This window comes from Tursiops truncatus, chromosome 13 (assembly GCF_011762595.2).
Source record: "Tursiops truncatus isolate mTurTru1 chromosome 13, mTurTru1.mat.Y, whole genome shotgun sequence".
Classification (NCBI taxonomy): Eukaryota; Metazoa; Chordata; class Mammalia; order Artiodactyla; family Delphinidae; genus Tursiops; species Tursiops truncatus.
This window is the reverse complement of record NC_047046.1, coordinates 64,605,025-64,619,918: the sequence shown is the minus strand read 5'-3', so window position 1 is coordinate 64,619,918 and position 14,894 is coordinate 64,605,025. Positions and strand designations below refer to the sequence as shown.

The window sequence follows — 14,894 nt, the reverse complement described above, 5'->3', positions numbered from 1 at the left end:
CTGTATTGCCATGGCCAGCTAGCTCCTCCTGGTCATTCATGGTGCAGCCGCCATGTCATCTGCTCAGGGGAGGCTTTCCTACTCCAAGTGCTCACCCTACTTTAGCAAGTTCACACTGTATTCTAATTGGCTGTTCACCTCCTAGTTCCCTATCTCTCTGTCCTTACCCTCATTCTAAGACTGTGGGTTCCTCGATGGCTGAGACTCTCCTAGTACCTCTTAGAGCATAGCATCTAGCACAGCGGCAGGCACATAAGTGTTTGATGAATATTCACTGAAGGGATGAATGAACAAATCAATTGATTGCTAAGGATTACCCCTGTGTGCAGTACACTATTGTTTTAATAATTAAAATTTCTGCACAATACATATAATAAAATTAAAATAAAGAATTAAAAACAGATTGAAGGAAATATATGTATATCAAATACAATTTAAAGAGTTCATTTAAGTTTTCTAGGAAAATCACAGAGGCCATAAAAGGAAGACCTAAATCTAACAGCAGTCACACCACCAGTGACTGTAAAGGAATAACCAGACAGATGACCTTGGCGAGGAAGAAAATGTCCCTTGGCATTTTTGTTTTCAAGGAACAGATATCCTTTCCCATATGAAGATCTACAAGTTGCAGTGGGGAAACCAGACCCCATTCTTGAACAAGACCCTTCTGATATTACATCCTTCACAAGGGTTGCTTTACAATTGATTGGGTGATGGTCTTAAACTGAGAATTTTCTGATTAGCATAATTACATCCCATCCTTTGCATCTTCCTAATTGTCCCTTTACAAATCATTTTCATATAATCACATAACCAAACCTAACAAATGTTGACGAATAAATGTCTTGTCTATACCTAATAATAGGTGGTCTTGTCCTAGAACTACAAACCTTTTCTTTAAAACTTTTTATTTTATATTGGAATATAGCTGATTAACAATATTGTGTTAGTTTCAGGTGTATAGAAAAGTGATTCAGTTATATATATACATGTATCTATTCTTTTTCAAGTTATTTTCCCATTTAGGTTGCTACATAATATTGAGCAGAGCCCCCTGTGCTATACAGTAAGTAGGTCCTTGTTGGTTATCCCTTTTTTTTTTTTCAATATTTATTTTATTTTGGTTGAGCTGGGTCTTAGTTGCGGCATGCAGGATCTTCACTGCAGCATGTGGACTTCTTAGTTGCGGCAAGCATGTGGGATCCAGCTCCCCAACCAGGGATCGAACCCGGGCCCCCGGCATTGGGAGCGTGGAGTCTTAACCACTGTGCCACCAGGGAAGTCGTGGTTATCCATTTTAAATAGAGCAGTGTGTACATGTGAATCCCAAACTCCCTAACTATCCTTCCCCCCCACCCCGCACCTTTCTCCCTGGTAACCATAAGTTCGTTCTCTAAGTCTCTGAGTCTGTTTCTGAACAAACCTGTTTTTAATTGATTGATATTTAGAATCCATAACTTTATTTCTGGAAGCAAAAAAGAAGAATTTTGAGACGGTCCCTAAAGGGGTAATTCGTTTTCAGATCTTGTCAAACATATTCCACACTCCCTTTCTCCTCCGCCCTCCCCCACCTCTCCTAATCTCGTTCCTTTGGCTGGGAATCTCGCGAGATGTCGAGTTCTCATGAATTCTCCCGAGAACCACCGCTCTTCCTTTTCCGGTCAGCGGCCTGAGGTAAGTGTTTCTTTGGCGAGTCTTCCGAGTGGGGAATCCTCTGGTTATCGCTGGCATCCTTGCCTTGGCGGGGCCAATTTCGAGACTCTCGGGAGGAGGACTCTCGCGGCTACTGATTTCTCTCTGGGAGCGGCGTTCTGTGCGGGGAGACGTGTCGGAGTACCCCGCTTGGCGCCCCGGTGCTCTCAGGCCTCAGCGGGGCGCGATGGTTGCGAAGGGGGTTGGCCGGGCGTACAGGCAGGCTGTGGTGGTTCCCGACTCCGGAGACCCAGTGTCTTCGCGCTGAGTGGTGGCTGCTAACGCAGCGCATTTGTGGCCGCATCGAGAGAAATTTGGGGGGGGGGGGATAAAGTCAAGTAGGGTCGAGGCTTTTATTCAGTGGCTGAACGTTAAATGTTTCGAGTTCAGCGGCGCTTAAAGCGGGTAATTGAAAGTGTGGAAAAAAGACTGGATTACGTGTGAAGTTGCGTGAGTAAAGGAGGTTTCTGTAGGGGGAGCCTGTAGAGGGTTGTAGGGGGTCGAGTTAACTCGTCTGAAGGATCCAGGCTTGGATTGAAACAGGCTGTGTTTTCTTCCAGAGGGTAAAAGGAATGATGTCCTTGTCACTAGTCTAGTGTCAGCACTGCTGTAGTCACTGGTAGTTCCACACGGGAAGAAACAGTGGATAGAAGGATGGCTGCGATGATGGCATTTCTTAGGACACCTTTGGATTAATCATGAAAACAACTACTCTCTGAGCAGCTGCGGGCAGCGTTTAGTACATAAACCGTGTAAGTTACTGTAAATATGTTGACAGAATTATACTTGCTCGTTTCCAGGTGACCTCTAAAAATGGTTCGCTATTCACTTGACCCAGAAAATCCCACAAAATGTAAGTGAACACGAAACATTTTTTATTTTGGCGTAAGAGGCAACAAGATGCCCAGAATTAACCAAAACTTTTCTTTTTGGTATTTTTTAGCATGCAAGTCGAGAGGTTCAAATCTTCGTGTTCACTTTAAGGTATGTGAATCATAGTTATGCTCTAAAAGAGTTGTTTCACGAGTTCTAGTGAGTATTTTTTAACCATTCTAAAAAGGTAGCTGCGGTGATGCATTTCTTAGGACACCTTTGGATTTACCGTGAAAATCAGTAGATTTTGAGCAGCCACGTTTTGGTCCGTGATCATCAGTATATAATGAGTACTTTGATTTAGGATTTGTGGAATTGGGTAAAACTACCAGAGAACTGCTTGAGAACCTAGTGTGCATATCAAGATATGGGACACGTAATTGTAGTTCATAAGATGATGGAGAACGTATTAAAGTGAGTAAACATGCTTAGGGTTCACTTGTTTCCACCTTCAAACCAAACCTCCCTCGGCTCATAATCACAGATTTTTATTCTTCATTGTATCAGCTCACGTCCTAATAAATGGAAAGGTTTTGGCTGTTGATAAATGTTGACGTGTCGAAAATGTTAGAATTTAATGTTTAAAATTTGTGATTTTTTAAAAAAATACATGGTTAACTCACAGCTTATATTATTTATACTTAGAACACTCGTGAAACAGCCCAGGCCATTAAGGGTATGCATATCCGAAAAGCCACTAAGTATCTGAAGGATGTCACTTTAAAGAAGCAGTGTGTGCCATTCCGTCGCTACAATGGTGGAGTTGGTAGGTGTGCCCAGGTGAGAATTCATAGTTGTCATTTAAAAAGACAAACTGTTAGAGAAGGTGATTGGAGGGAGTAAGAATGGCCATGATCTGCCTTTAATCAGGCTCTTTCTGGTTGCTGTGATGACAATCTTAGGACACCTTTGGATTAACCATGAAAAAAACATTTTCTGAGCAACCTTGGTGTTGGTTAAAATAAACTCATCTTGTAACATTGATTTAAATTGGGGGAAGTGACGAATGGGCTCTCTGGTTTTGTTTGTTTTTTAGGCCAAACAGTGGGGCTGGACACAGGGTCGGTGGCCCAAAAAGAGTGCTGAATTTTTACTGCACATGCTCAAAAATGCAGAGAGTAATGCTGAACTTAAGGTACCCAAACCATAAATATCTTTATACATGTAACTTGGATTGTTATTCAGTTAAAGTTGCTGTTGTCCAGATTTATTTCCTTGATTGTCTTGCTTTCTCAAGTAGCTAAATTTTCCATTAAAATAATTCTCTTAAATCTCTACCTCCAGTTTCCAACAGACCAAAATTTTTGTCTGTAAAGCATTTCAGGAGCATGGTCTGCAGTTACTTCAAGCTTAAGTCTATAGAATTTCCCCCCCTATAATCCCAGTACATGCAAAAGAAACGCTTTTTTTCCCTTGAGTATTTTACCAAGGGTTTGTAAACTTTCTTGTGCCATGGACCTTTTTTACACTATGGTTTGTGAATCCCTTCACAGGATATTTTAAAATATAATAAAATATGTACTATTCCAAAGGAACTGTGATTGCCGTAGTAATGATTAATGTGGTTTGTTGCCTACATTCATAGTTGAGAGGCATTAAATTTCGGTTAGAAGTTAAAAGAACTATGTTTAACTGAACAAAACCTGTGTCAACAAAACAGGTTTATCCATTTGAGGAATTATCCATTACCCTTTTGCATTTTGAAAATTGGGTCAGAACTGGAATTAATGTGGGTCTGTTCAGCTGTAGCCCTTCTAGCTGCTAAGCCTTGCTGTCAAAATCCTGTTTATCATCAAGGCTTAGAAATAGACATAGATGCTACCAGATCCTGTAACTCCACTCCTTTATGAATGCCACTTACAAACTTGGTGCATTTAGCACGGAGTTTTGGTAGTTAGATTTAAGGAAGGACACTTAGAATAAAGGTTAAAAAAACCTGCTTGAACAAATATGCTATTTAAAGTCCTAAGGATTGCCTTTCAAATTATTTTTTTCAGGCAGGGACTTGAATGATGCAGTTTGTGGTATTAAGATAAAGATGTTACCTGATTTTGTTCCAGGGCTTAGATGTAGATTCTCTGGTCATTGAGCACATCCAGGTGAACAAAGCCCCCAAGATGCGGCGCAGGACTTACAGAGCTCATGGTCGGATCAACCCATACATGAGCTCTCCGTGCCACATTGAGATGATCCTTACTGAAAAAGAACAGATTGTTCCTAAACCAGAAGAGGAGGTTGCCCAGAAGAAAAAGGTCAATTACTTAGTCTCTGCTCTGTTTATTTGGTGTGTTAGATTTGTGGTTGCTGTGATGACTAACTTAGGACACCTTTGGAATAACCATGAAAGGAGACTATTCTGAGCAACCAGCAACCTCTTCTAACCATTTTATTTTGGCTTTCATGGGTCTCATTAGTTTCTTGATTAACAGTGAATAGTAACTTTGTATTGTTCAGTATGTTAAAACCATGTGATTATCTGCTTATGTCCCCACCTAGATGTCCATAGCCAGTTCAAATGCAACATGTCCAAAACTGGGCTCTCCTCCCTGCCCCCCATAAGCTTGTTTTCAGTATGTTTAAGCCTGAAACCTGGGAGTGATTCTTCACACCTAATGGTGTGATCCACCTAATGGTGTGATCCACCTAATGGATTTGTCTTCTATTGATGTTATCATTAAATATTATCCTCCATCCTTGCTGCCACTTAGTTCTAACCAGCTGGGCACCCTGGCTGCCGTCTTGGTTATCTCCTGCTTACTACTGTGATGTCCTCCTGGCTGCCCTTCTCCCCATACCACTTCTCTACACCAAAGGACTCTTCATGTTTTTCCCTTTATGTTGAAATTTCCAATTACTCTTTCATTGAGATACAATCCTCTGGAATCTTAATAGTGCATTTTTCTTTTCCCCAGATATCCCAGAAGAAATTGAAGAAACAAAAACTTATGGCCCGGGAATAAATGCTGCAAAAAATAAATGCAAATGAAAGTAAAAGCAGAGTGTTGGTTGTCTTAATTAGTAAATCTGTTTCAAGTGTCATCACAAAATGGATCAAATGAGTTTTCATAAAACATGCTGTTTTGCATCTTTTGGTGCTTTGCGTAAAATGGAATTAGAACATGGGGAAATTTCTGAATCTCTTTTCCACCCACTTTATTGAGGTTTAACACACTGTACAGTCTTAAGTAGCATTTAGTATATTCATTTATGCATCCGTCAGCACAGTGAATTTTAGAGTTTTTCATGATCCCAAAGAGGAACCTTGGTAGTGGTTGGCTGTCACCTCCCTCCAATCCAGTGCTGGGTGACTACTTGCCTATTTCTGACTGTAGATTTGCCTATTCTGGACAATTCATATAAATGAAATAACAGTGTGACCTTCCTCACTGGCTTTGACTTGCTTGACTTAGCATGATTTTTTCAGGGTTGTAGCATGTACCTGTGGTTCATCATATCATTTGGGGCTTTTTTTCTTTTAGCTACTGTTAGTGTTGCTGTGAACTATAAAAGTTCCTGTGTGGGCATATTTTCCTTTCACTTGCGTGTATACCAAGAGTGGAATTCCAGGGTCATAAGGTAATTTTAATGAACACTGGAGGAACTGCAGGACTCCTTAAGCAGTTCCGTTTACAGTGCGACCAGCAGTGGTTCGAATTTCTTCATCGCTTAGATTTCGCCGATTATAGCTGTCCTAGTGGGAGGAAAGTTGTATGCCCATTTCTTGTAAAAATACCCGCTCAAAGGTGACGATGTTAATTTCCCCTGCTCTTGAATTTAAGACGCTTGTAGCAGGGTGAGTAGCTTAGCCTCAACTGCGTTCGAAAACATCCTAGCCATCACCGCAAGCTTCCCTGTTGGTGGTGAGTCACCGGTACAGGCGCTTATCCTTTCCTGGGTCCGCGTCGTAGATCTTGTTCCAGTGACCGAGCAACTGGGGAGCAACAGCGCTTCCGCCTCGCCCGCAAGCTCTAAGCTGATTGCCGGGGCTGCGCCGGAAGCCGCCGCCGTCCCCGCAGGGCGTCACCGTTACGTCGGGTGCGTCATCAGGCTGACGCAGGCCCTCCTTTGTCGGTCCGTCTTGCGGTGCCCTTAGGGTTGGCTGCGGCACGTCACCCCGCGAGCCTCCCTCCGGAAGCCTGGACACCGTCACTGGGGCTTGGTGGCCGCGGGTGAGCGGGGCTGGGTGGGTCCGGGCAGCGGCCGGGGCTTCGGGGTTCTCCTGCCCTCAAGGTACACCAGCGCCCCTGCCCTGTGCCTCCCCCTGCGTCGGTCTCCACCCCTTCCTGCCTCTGTCCGCCTCTCTTTGCTTCAGGATCCGCTCTCTGGCCTGCCTTGTCGGTATCACTCTTTTATCGTCGTCGCCACCGTTCGCTCGTATTCTCCCCTGTCTTTCAGTCCTTGCCTTTGACTTAGCCTCTCCCGGTCTCTTTTGTCGCCAGTGAAGTGATCCGCCGACTGGTCACTTAGAGGAAGTGGCGTACCCCCGCCACAGCTGCTCTTGTTCTCATAGAGCCTTCGCCTTTTTCTGTTCCATTGTATTGAACTAAGTCGAATGCAAGAAATTCCTCTCCTCCACGTTTCAATCCATCTTTCTCGCTGTGTTGTATATTCGAGAATTGGCTTGGAGAGAGTAAATAAAATCATGATTTTATCAATTTATCATAGTCACCTTCTAGACCTTTCTAAGCCATAATTATAACAAAAGTAATTAGTACTAATTGTTCTTGAGAATTCATTTAAAGCACAATTTCAAGTAGGTAAAAACCTGAATCTTTATGATGGAGGGATTGCCTGTCATCGTATTAGCTTAGTGCTCGGTAGCATTGCCAGTTGTTTTGAAGGGTTTTAGTTGCGTTTGAAAGTTTGGTAGAAAGGGGAATAACATGATGATCGTGTTTGGGGGAGAGAAAATGCAAGAGTACTGAGCTAGGAAACCAGAATTAGGAATTCTGGTTTTAGCCAGTTCTAGTTACTTGTTACCTGCAGTGTGGACTTTGGACAGGTTACAACTTTTGGATGTGTTTGGGATTTGTTTTGTTTTTTTTCTTATGGTAGCAACATTTACGTAGTACTTAATATATGCAGACACTGTTCTGAGCTTTGTATTCCTATTAATGTATCTCATCCACACTACATCCCTGTGAGATCGGTACTATTATTGTCCTCTTTTTACGCATGGGAGAATTAAGGCACCGTCTGGTTAAATAATTTGCCCAGGAACGCTATCTAGAAAATGGTGAAAGCAGGGCTCAAATCCAGGCAGCTGCCAGCCATCCTGTTTGATTATCATGCTATGGTACCTAAACCAGTAAGAAGTCTTTTCAGATCAGATTCTAAATGTCTAGTAGCCAAAAATTATGATTTCTTGAAAAATGCTGAAAAAGACTCTTGCTCGTTTGGCTTATTTTGATTGATTCTTTAAAATTTTGGAACAAAATATTTTGGCAAATTCTAAAATTATTTTAATTTGTCTAGGGGACTGTTTTAAAGACTCCAGTTATGAATCCCTTATAAAAGAGTTGGTCATTCCCTGATACACATTTACTTTTTTATTTGTTTACAGCTCTTGTAATTCATTTCAAAGCCACATTCAGATTGGATTATGTATACCACTCTTCACTTGTGTTGTGAATCATTTTAAATTGCCTGAGCGTAGCAGTACTTACTCATTTACCACTAAATACTACTTAGCTTACAATATTTTGAAAACAAGTTTAACATGCTGAATTATTAGCCTTATGCACTGTTCTGAAGTTTCTTAGCTTTTAAAGCCTTTGCTAAGGGATTAAAAATTCTTGTAAATTTAAGAGGTCTTCGGTTTAATTGTGTGTTATGGAAGTAGTATTGGCTCTTTTTCAAGAAATTGCTGATCTTGAGAAATTCCAAGTTGACTTCTAATTATCAAGGAAATTTAGGTGTTAATTTTTGGAAATGGACAATTGACTTATACCAATAATACTAAATAAAACTTTTATTACTCAATACCCCTTTATTGCCATTAAAAAGAAAAAAGCACATCTGTCAAGGGAGAGTTGTTGGCTGGGAAAGGCCAGCCAGTATGCAGCCTAGAGGTCTTCCAAAGTGATATCTTAGTGAGTTCCATATTACAAGATTTGCCCTTAGCATTGTTCAGTCCCTGGAGATGATTAGGCCCTGGGAGTTAATTCACACTGAACTGGCGTATGTCAAAATTACCAAATTCCTTAATGTTTTTGTGCCTCCTTTTCTTTATCCGTAAATGGAAATGCCAGGGTACCCAACCTCACTGGGTGTTTTGAAGATTAAATGAGTTGATACATGTAAAGGGCTTAACTGCCTAGCACCCCGCGAATGATGGTGTCATTCCTTTATCATCAAATCTGTGGTTGTGGAGCAGTGATTGGAGAGGTTTGGAGGCAGGTACCTCACTATTATTTTCAGGTCTGCCACCTGTTATTCTTTTACCTTGTAGATAGCAGCATTTTTATTTAATAGACTTGCTTTAAGCTAATACCTGTAGTGTGATTTAAGTTTTTCCTTCAGTGTAGAAATAGTCTTTTCATATATCTTAATCTAGGTAAATTCCTTCAGTCATTACTCTATGATGATCTAATTAGTTCTTCCTTCTTGTTTATCAGCAGTTCAGGATCTTAAGCCTGGGACAATGGTGTGCATTCCCTGCATTGTCATTCCAGTTCTGCTCTGGGTCTACAAAAAGTTCCTGGAACCATATATATACCCTCTGATTTCCCCCTTTGTTAGTCGTGTGTGGCCTAGGAAAGCTATACAAGAATCCAGTGATAAAAACAAAGGCAAAATAGACTGTAAGGTAAGAACATTAAAATGCCTTGAATAAGGGGGCATGGGGATGCAGGATGAAATACTTGGCTTTTGGAAAGGCAAGTTCTTCCAACCAGAAGCTTCATTAATGTGTCTAAATTCCCTTCTTTTTTAAAATAGGGGTTTTGGATTTTTATTTGTAATTAACGTTTGCTTTAAACTAAGGTTCTAAACTAGTCCTCTGATTGATACATTTGCTTCTTGCTTTATGGCCAGGATAATAACCAGTATTTCCTGAGTGGTAAGAGTAATGGTAAATAGTTAATAAATAACAAGAGATGATTCTAAAATAAGCCAAGTTTCACTGACTGATAACTTTGATAAGAGATTTAATTGGTAGGATCATAGAGGGTTTTTTTTTTTTAACAAAATGGAGTTATTTTTTTAAATGAGTATTTAGACAACTCTGTTGTCTTTAGTGTTGGTGATTGTTAAATACAACTTCGTGTTCAATTGCACAAATTTAGCCATCCTGCACATTTCTAGAAGTAGTTTTTTCATTCTGAAGTTATTGTCTGTTTTTAAAGAGAATATGTCTTAAAATGTATGTCTGTTTGTTGTAATAATATCTAAAGTGGTTTTTCATTTTAGGGTGCAGATATAAATGGATCACCAACAAGAGGACCAACAGAAATCTCGGATAAAAAGAAAGACTAATGTGATGGTCCCAAAGGATCTCATTGTTTTCAAAATGGATCTGATAGTATGAAGCACCTTCTTTGTACTTGTCTCTGATCTTTTTCCCTGAAACCAGAATTTGGGTTAGATAGTTTAGATATTTACCTGACACTAATCAGGAAATACCTGGTATTTGTATTTCAAATGTAGCTAGTTATATTTAATGACCTCATTCCTGAGTTCCTTTTTCATTAAAGTAGCTTTCATTTCTTTTATTGCATTTTTAAAAATATGAATAAAGAAAAGGTTCGTGCCAGTAGACACTGTTACTAAATCAGTCCCTAAAAATCCTTGGGCCTCTAGCTTTTATTCAGGCTCTTCAAATTTGAGGAGTATAATTTTACTGTGAAAGAGTGCAGTGAGACTGTGCAGTGAATTGAAAGGTAGTTTTTGGAGATGATAATGACTTGAAACATAAAGATGTAATTACTGTCTCACTCAATGGAGCAGCTTATCTATGAGAGTAGTAATTACTGTTTATTGCTCTGAGGAAGATAGGAAAGACAGGGAAATGGGGTAACCTCTCTGAAAAATGGAACATCTTTTACGTAAATGGCTAATGTATATTATAAAATTCTAATTCTTGTCGCATTCCTTCTGTTCCTACAAATATATTAAATATTCAGTTTAGCTTGTTGTTCTTTTTTCTTTTAAAATATAAATACTTAAAAGTAAGATTTTTTAACCACATCAGAAGTCAGGATTGTAATAATGTGATGGCATCCGGATAGTTATGGGGGCAGCGATATTTTTTTTCTTCTTTTTTTTTAAAGTTTAGATTGTATCAGTTATTTTGTTCCATAATAAGACACCAAAATTCGTGGTTTTCAGCAACAGTGACGTGACTGCACAGTTATTTGCTGGTCTGGGCCTCTCCACATGATCTTTCATCCCCAGGCCTCTTCATTTTAGTGTAAGGATCTATAAATATTCAAAGACGATGAGACATATCTTCATAGGATATTTATTTTCACTGAAGCAAGGAGAAGTTAGAAAGGACTCCCCGCCTTGCGTCCCCAGGGAAGTCCTGGGTCCTAACTGAGGCTCTGTTAAGCTGTGTCTGGTCAAGTCATTGATCCACCTTGGACTTCCTTTGATATAAATGTGTTTCATCTTTTCTGCCCCAGCCTACCTGAGGGATAAGATAAATTCTCATTAGCAACTAAATCCAGTTGATTAGTTTGTTTTTTAAGGTATTAAAAACTATATTATGAAAATAGCAGATGTTCATAGTAGAACAATGCAAGGGCAGGTTAAATGAAAAGTTAATGTTCTTTCTCTACTCTCATAACTTTGTTCTAGCTCCACAGATGTAACCACTATTAGCTTTTTGTATAGTCTTCTAGCAACTTTCTTAAAATATATCATTTTTTAAAAATCAAATAAGGTCTATAATGTCCTTACTCCCATAGTCCCCAAGGGCTTTACTCATTTAGCTGTTGCTTTTGTTTAGGATTTATCTTCATATTTTAAGTGATACATGTATGCTGCAGTTTTTGGAGCTATCAACTTTAAACATTATTGACTTCCTGCCGTGGTTGAGATACAGCTGTTTTACACTGTAGTCCCTCTGCTTCTCCCACACATCCTCCAGATACGTTTTGTAAATTTTGGTTAAGTCATTGATCAGTGTGTATATCATTATGCATACTCCAGATGTTTTCCATTTGCCCCTCCAAATCTCTGCTCCCTCACCCTACTCTCCTGCTCAAGAAAGCTGTATGGACTACATCAACAGGCTTCCTATGACCTCTGGGATCTGTTGGTTTGGCCAGTGGTATCTGCAGCAGGAGATGGGAGGGAGGGAAGGAAAGAGTGAGGTCAGGAGGGTATTTATTCCCTTGGCTCCTTCCCTTCAAGGTCTCTTCAGGTCAGATGTGTTCCTCAGCCAGAAGTCACTGTACCTCATGGTGACCAACTCCACATGACCCCTTTCAGTTTCCACTAATGTCTCCCTTTCCTTGTCTTTTTGGGCCTAGGGTTGATGGCATCTGTTACTACTGGCTTTGGGTCACTGCTTTATCTTGAGCGTACCATCTGCTTCTTGCTGGACACTGATAGGATGAGCAGGTGACTACTGCTCACTGCATAGATTGTGCGTGTAGTGCGATTGAGTTTCCCTTCACTTAGAGCATCGCTTGCCTGCAGTTTACTCATTACCTTTTTCTCCCCGTACACTTCCCCTATTGACGAGTTGTTGCCCAGGCCCGAGGCACAGTGGCAGTCCTTGGGATTTTTCTTCACCACTCCTGTGTTGGATCTCTTGTTCCCTGGATCCCATATCTTCCTCTGTTGGTTTACTCCTTCATTTTCCTGTAGCATACCAGTTTTTCTAATTCAGTACTCTTAAAAAGTTGAGATGGATAATTTTGAAAAGTGATCCCCCAGATCACTCCAGTTCATTTAAACCTACCTTCCTGAGAATCACCGGTCTTCTAAGGCCTTTTCTGCTTCTAGCAGTCTCCCACTAGAGCACTGGTTCCCAATCTTGTATTTTCACATACTAGTAAAAAAATATTTTTAAAAAAGTTGAGGGGGCTGCTACACCGTTACCAACTTTTTATTTTGCCAAGCGGGAATATATTAAAAGGCTGTGACTTATTATCACCATTATTTCATAAAAGAAGACATTTTGACACCAAAAGAGTGAAGAGGAACATGGGAATAAAGGATAATAGTAGCCCATTAGTGTGAATACGTTTATAAAAGATACATTTGTTTTTCGTGAGAAATTCACAATTTTCTCCATATTTTTCTTTTTTTTTTTTTTGTCAAAAGCTTTTTCTGCATCTCTTGAGATAATCATAATGGTTTTTATTCTTCAATTTGTTAATATGGTGTATCACATTGATTGTGTATATTGAAGAATCCTTGCATCCCTGGGATAAATCCCACTTGATCATGGTGTATGATCCTTTTAATGTGTTGTTAGATTCTGTTTGCTAGTATTTTGTTGAGGATTTTTGCATCTGTATTCATCAGTGATATTGGTCTTTAATTTTCTTTTTTCGTAGTATCTTTGGTTTTGGTATCAGGGTGATGGTGGCCTCATAGAATGAGTTTGGGAGTGTTCCTTCCTCTGCAATTTTTGGGAAGAGTTTGAAAAGGATGGCTGTTAGCTCTTCTCTAAATGTTTGAAAGAATTCACCTGTGAAGCCGTGTGGTCCTGGACTTTTGTTTGTTGGGAGATTTTTAATCACAGTTTCAATTTCATTGCTTGTGATTGGTCTGTTCATATTTTCTATTTCTTCCTGGTTCAGTCTTGGAAGATTATACCTTTCTAAGAATTTGTCCATTTCTTCCCGGTTATCCATTTTATTGGCATAGAGTTGCTTATAGTATTCTCTTAGGATGCTTTGTATTTCTGCGGTGTCTGTTGTAACTTCTCCTTTTTCATTTCTAGTTTTATTGATTTGAGTCCTCTTCCTCTTTTTCTTGATGAGTCTGGCTAATGGTTTATCAATTTTGTTTCTCTTCTCAAAGAACCAGCTTTTAGTTTTATTGATCTTTGCTATTGTTTTCTTTCTTTCTATTTTATTTATTTTTGCTCTGATCTTTATGACTTCTTTCCTTCTGCTGACTTTGGGTTTTGTTTGTTCTTCTTTCTCTAGTTCCTTTAGGTGTAAGGTTAGATTGTTTATTTGAGATGTTTCTTGATTCTTGAGGTAGGCTTGTATAGCTATAAACTGCCCTCTTAGAACTGCTTTTGCTGCATTGCATAGGTTTTGGATCATCATGTTTTCATTGTCATTTGTCTCTAGGTATTTTTTGATTTCCTCTTTGATTTCTTCAATGATCTCTTGGTTATTTAGTAACGTATTGTTCAGCCTCCATGTGTTTGTGTTTTTTATATTTTTCTACCTGTAATTCACTTCTAGTCTCATAGTGTTGTGGTCAGAAAAGATGCTTGATATGATTTCAGTTTTCTTAAATTTCCTGAGGCTTGATTTGTGACCCAAGATGTGATCTATCCTGGAGAATGTTCCATGCGCACTTGAGAAGAAAGTGTAATCTGCTGTTTTTGGATGGAATGTCCTATAAATATCACTTTATCGGGTCTCTTGTGTCATTTAAAGCTTCTGTTTCCTTATTTATTTTCATTTTGGATGATCTGTCCATTGGTGTAAGTGAGGTGTTAAAGTTCCCCACTATTGTGTTACTGTCCATTTCCTCTTTTATAGCTGTTAGCAGTTGCCTTATGTATTGAGGTGCTCCTGTGTTGGGTGCATATATATTTATAATTGTTATATCTTCTTCTTGGATTGATCCCTTGATCATTATGTAGGATCATTATGATTCCTTGTCTCTTGTAACATTCTTTATTTTAAAGTCTGTTTGATATGAGTATTGCTACTCCAGCTTTCTTTTGATTTCCATTTGCATGGAATATCTTTTTCTATCCCCTCACTTCCAGTCTGAATGTGTCCCTAGGTCTGAAGTGGGTCTCTTGTAGACAGCATATAGATGGGTCTTGTTTTTGTATCCATTCAGCAAGCCTGTGTGTTTTGGTTGGAGCATTTAATCCATTCACATTTAAGGTAATTATGTATAGGTATGTTCCTATGACCATTTTCTTAATTGTTTTGGGTTTGTTTTTATAGGTCCTTTTCTTCTCTTGTGTTTCCCACTTAGAGAAGTTCCTTTAGCATTTGTTGTAGAGCTGGTTTGGTGGTGCTGAATTCTCTTAGCTTTTGCTTGTCTGTAAAGCTTTTGATTTCTCCATCGAATCTGAATGAGATCCTTGCCGGGTAGAGTCATCTTGGTTGTAGGTTCTTCTCCTTCATCACTTTAAGTATAGCATGCCACTCCCTTCTGGCTTGTAGAGTTTCTGC

At 39.6% G+C, this 14,894-nt stretch overlaps 2 protein-coding genes and 4 non-coding genes across 8 annotated transcripts; all 6 read left to right on the top strand.

The window, feature by feature from the left end:
- The first annotated feature begins 2,073 nt into the window (after positions 1–2,073).
- RPL17 (ribosomal protein L17) lies at positions 2,074–5,612 on the top strand. 2 transcript variants are annotated; one of them, XM_033837732.2, is made up of 6 exons: positions 2,131–2,545; positions 2,636–2,676; positions 3,211–3,345; positions 3,602–3,700; positions 4,626–4,817; positions 5,478–5,612. In XM_033837732.2, exons 1-6 carry the CDS (start codon positions 2,506–2,508, stop codon positions 5,523–5,525), a joined length of 555 nt encoding a protein of 184 aa, XP_033693623.1. In that variant the 5' UTR covers positions 2,131–2,505; the 3' UTR covers positions 5,526–5,612. The 2 variants fall into 2 exon arrangements, with proteins under 2 accessions (XP_033693624.1, XP_033693623.1); XM_033837733.2 differs by lacking the exon at positions 3,602–3,700 and having other exon boundaries at positions 2,074–2,545.
- On the top strand, positions 2,351–2,416 carry LOC117307777 (small nucleolar RNA SNORD58). The gene has a single exon (XR_004521653.1). It is a non-coding gene; the product is annotated as a small nucleolar RNA SNORD58 (small nucleolar RNA).
- Positions 2,757–2,821, top strand: LOC117307778 (small nucleolar RNA SNORD58). The gene has a single exon (XR_004521654.1). It is a non-coding gene; the product is annotated as a small nucleolar RNA SNORD58 (small nucleolar RNA).
- On the top strand, positions 3,447–3,510 carry LOC117307775 (small nucleolar RNA SNORD58). The gene has a single exon (XR_004521651.1). It is a non-coding gene; the product is annotated as a small nucleolar RNA SNORD58 (small nucleolar RNA).
- Positions 4,867–4,930, top strand: LOC117307776 (small nucleolar RNA SNORD58). Its single transcript, XR_004521652.1, has one exon. It is a non-coding gene; the product is annotated as a small nucleolar RNA SNORD58 (small nucleolar RNA).
- A 966-nt stretch (positions 5,613–6,578) lies between the features above and the next one.
- Positions 6,579–10,697, top strand: C13H18orf32 (chromosome 13 C18orf32 homolog). 2 transcript variants are annotated; one of them, XM_019937036.3, is made up of 3 exons: positions 6,579–6,734; positions 9,186–9,373; positions 9,976–10,697. In XM_019937036.3, exons 2-3 carry the CDS (start codon positions 9,209–9,211, stop codon positions 10,039–10,041), a joined length of 231 nt encoding a protein of 76 aa, XP_019792595.1. In that variant the 5' UTR covers positions 6,579–6,734; positions 9,186–9,208; the 3' UTR covers positions 10,042–10,697. The 2 variants fall into 2 exon arrangements, with proteins under 2 accessions (XP_019792595.1, XP_004323735.1); XM_004323687.4 differs by having other exon boundaries at positions 6,582–6,734; positions 9,183–9,373.
- Positions 10,698–14,894: the final 4,197 nt, after the last annotated feature.

What these genes read in the sequence shown, in the direction of transcription:
- RPL17 (XM_033837732.2), top strand. Translation starts at nt 2,506, where the DNA reads ATGGTTCGCTATTCACTTGACCCAGAAAATCCCACAAAAT. An exon ending in CCCAGAAAATCCCACAAAAT is followed by an intron (nt 2,546 to 2,635) that starts GTAAGTGAACAC and finishes GGTATTTTTTAG; the next exon opens with CATGCAAGTCGAGAGGTTCA. An exon ending in ATCTTCGTGTTCACTTTAAG is followed by an intron (nt 2,677 to 3,210) that starts GTATGTGAATCA and finishes ATTTATACTTAG; the next exon opens with AACACTCGTGAAACAGCCCA.
- C13H18orf32 (XM_019937036.3), top strand. Translation starts at nt 9,209, where the DNA reads ATGGTGTGCATTCCCTGCATTGTCATTCCAGTTCTGCTCTGGGTCTAC. An exon ending in AAGGCAAAATAGACTGTAAG is followed by an intron (nt 9,374 to 9,975) that starts GTAAGAACATTA and finishes TTTTCATTTTAG; the next exon opens with GGTGCAGATATAAATGGATC.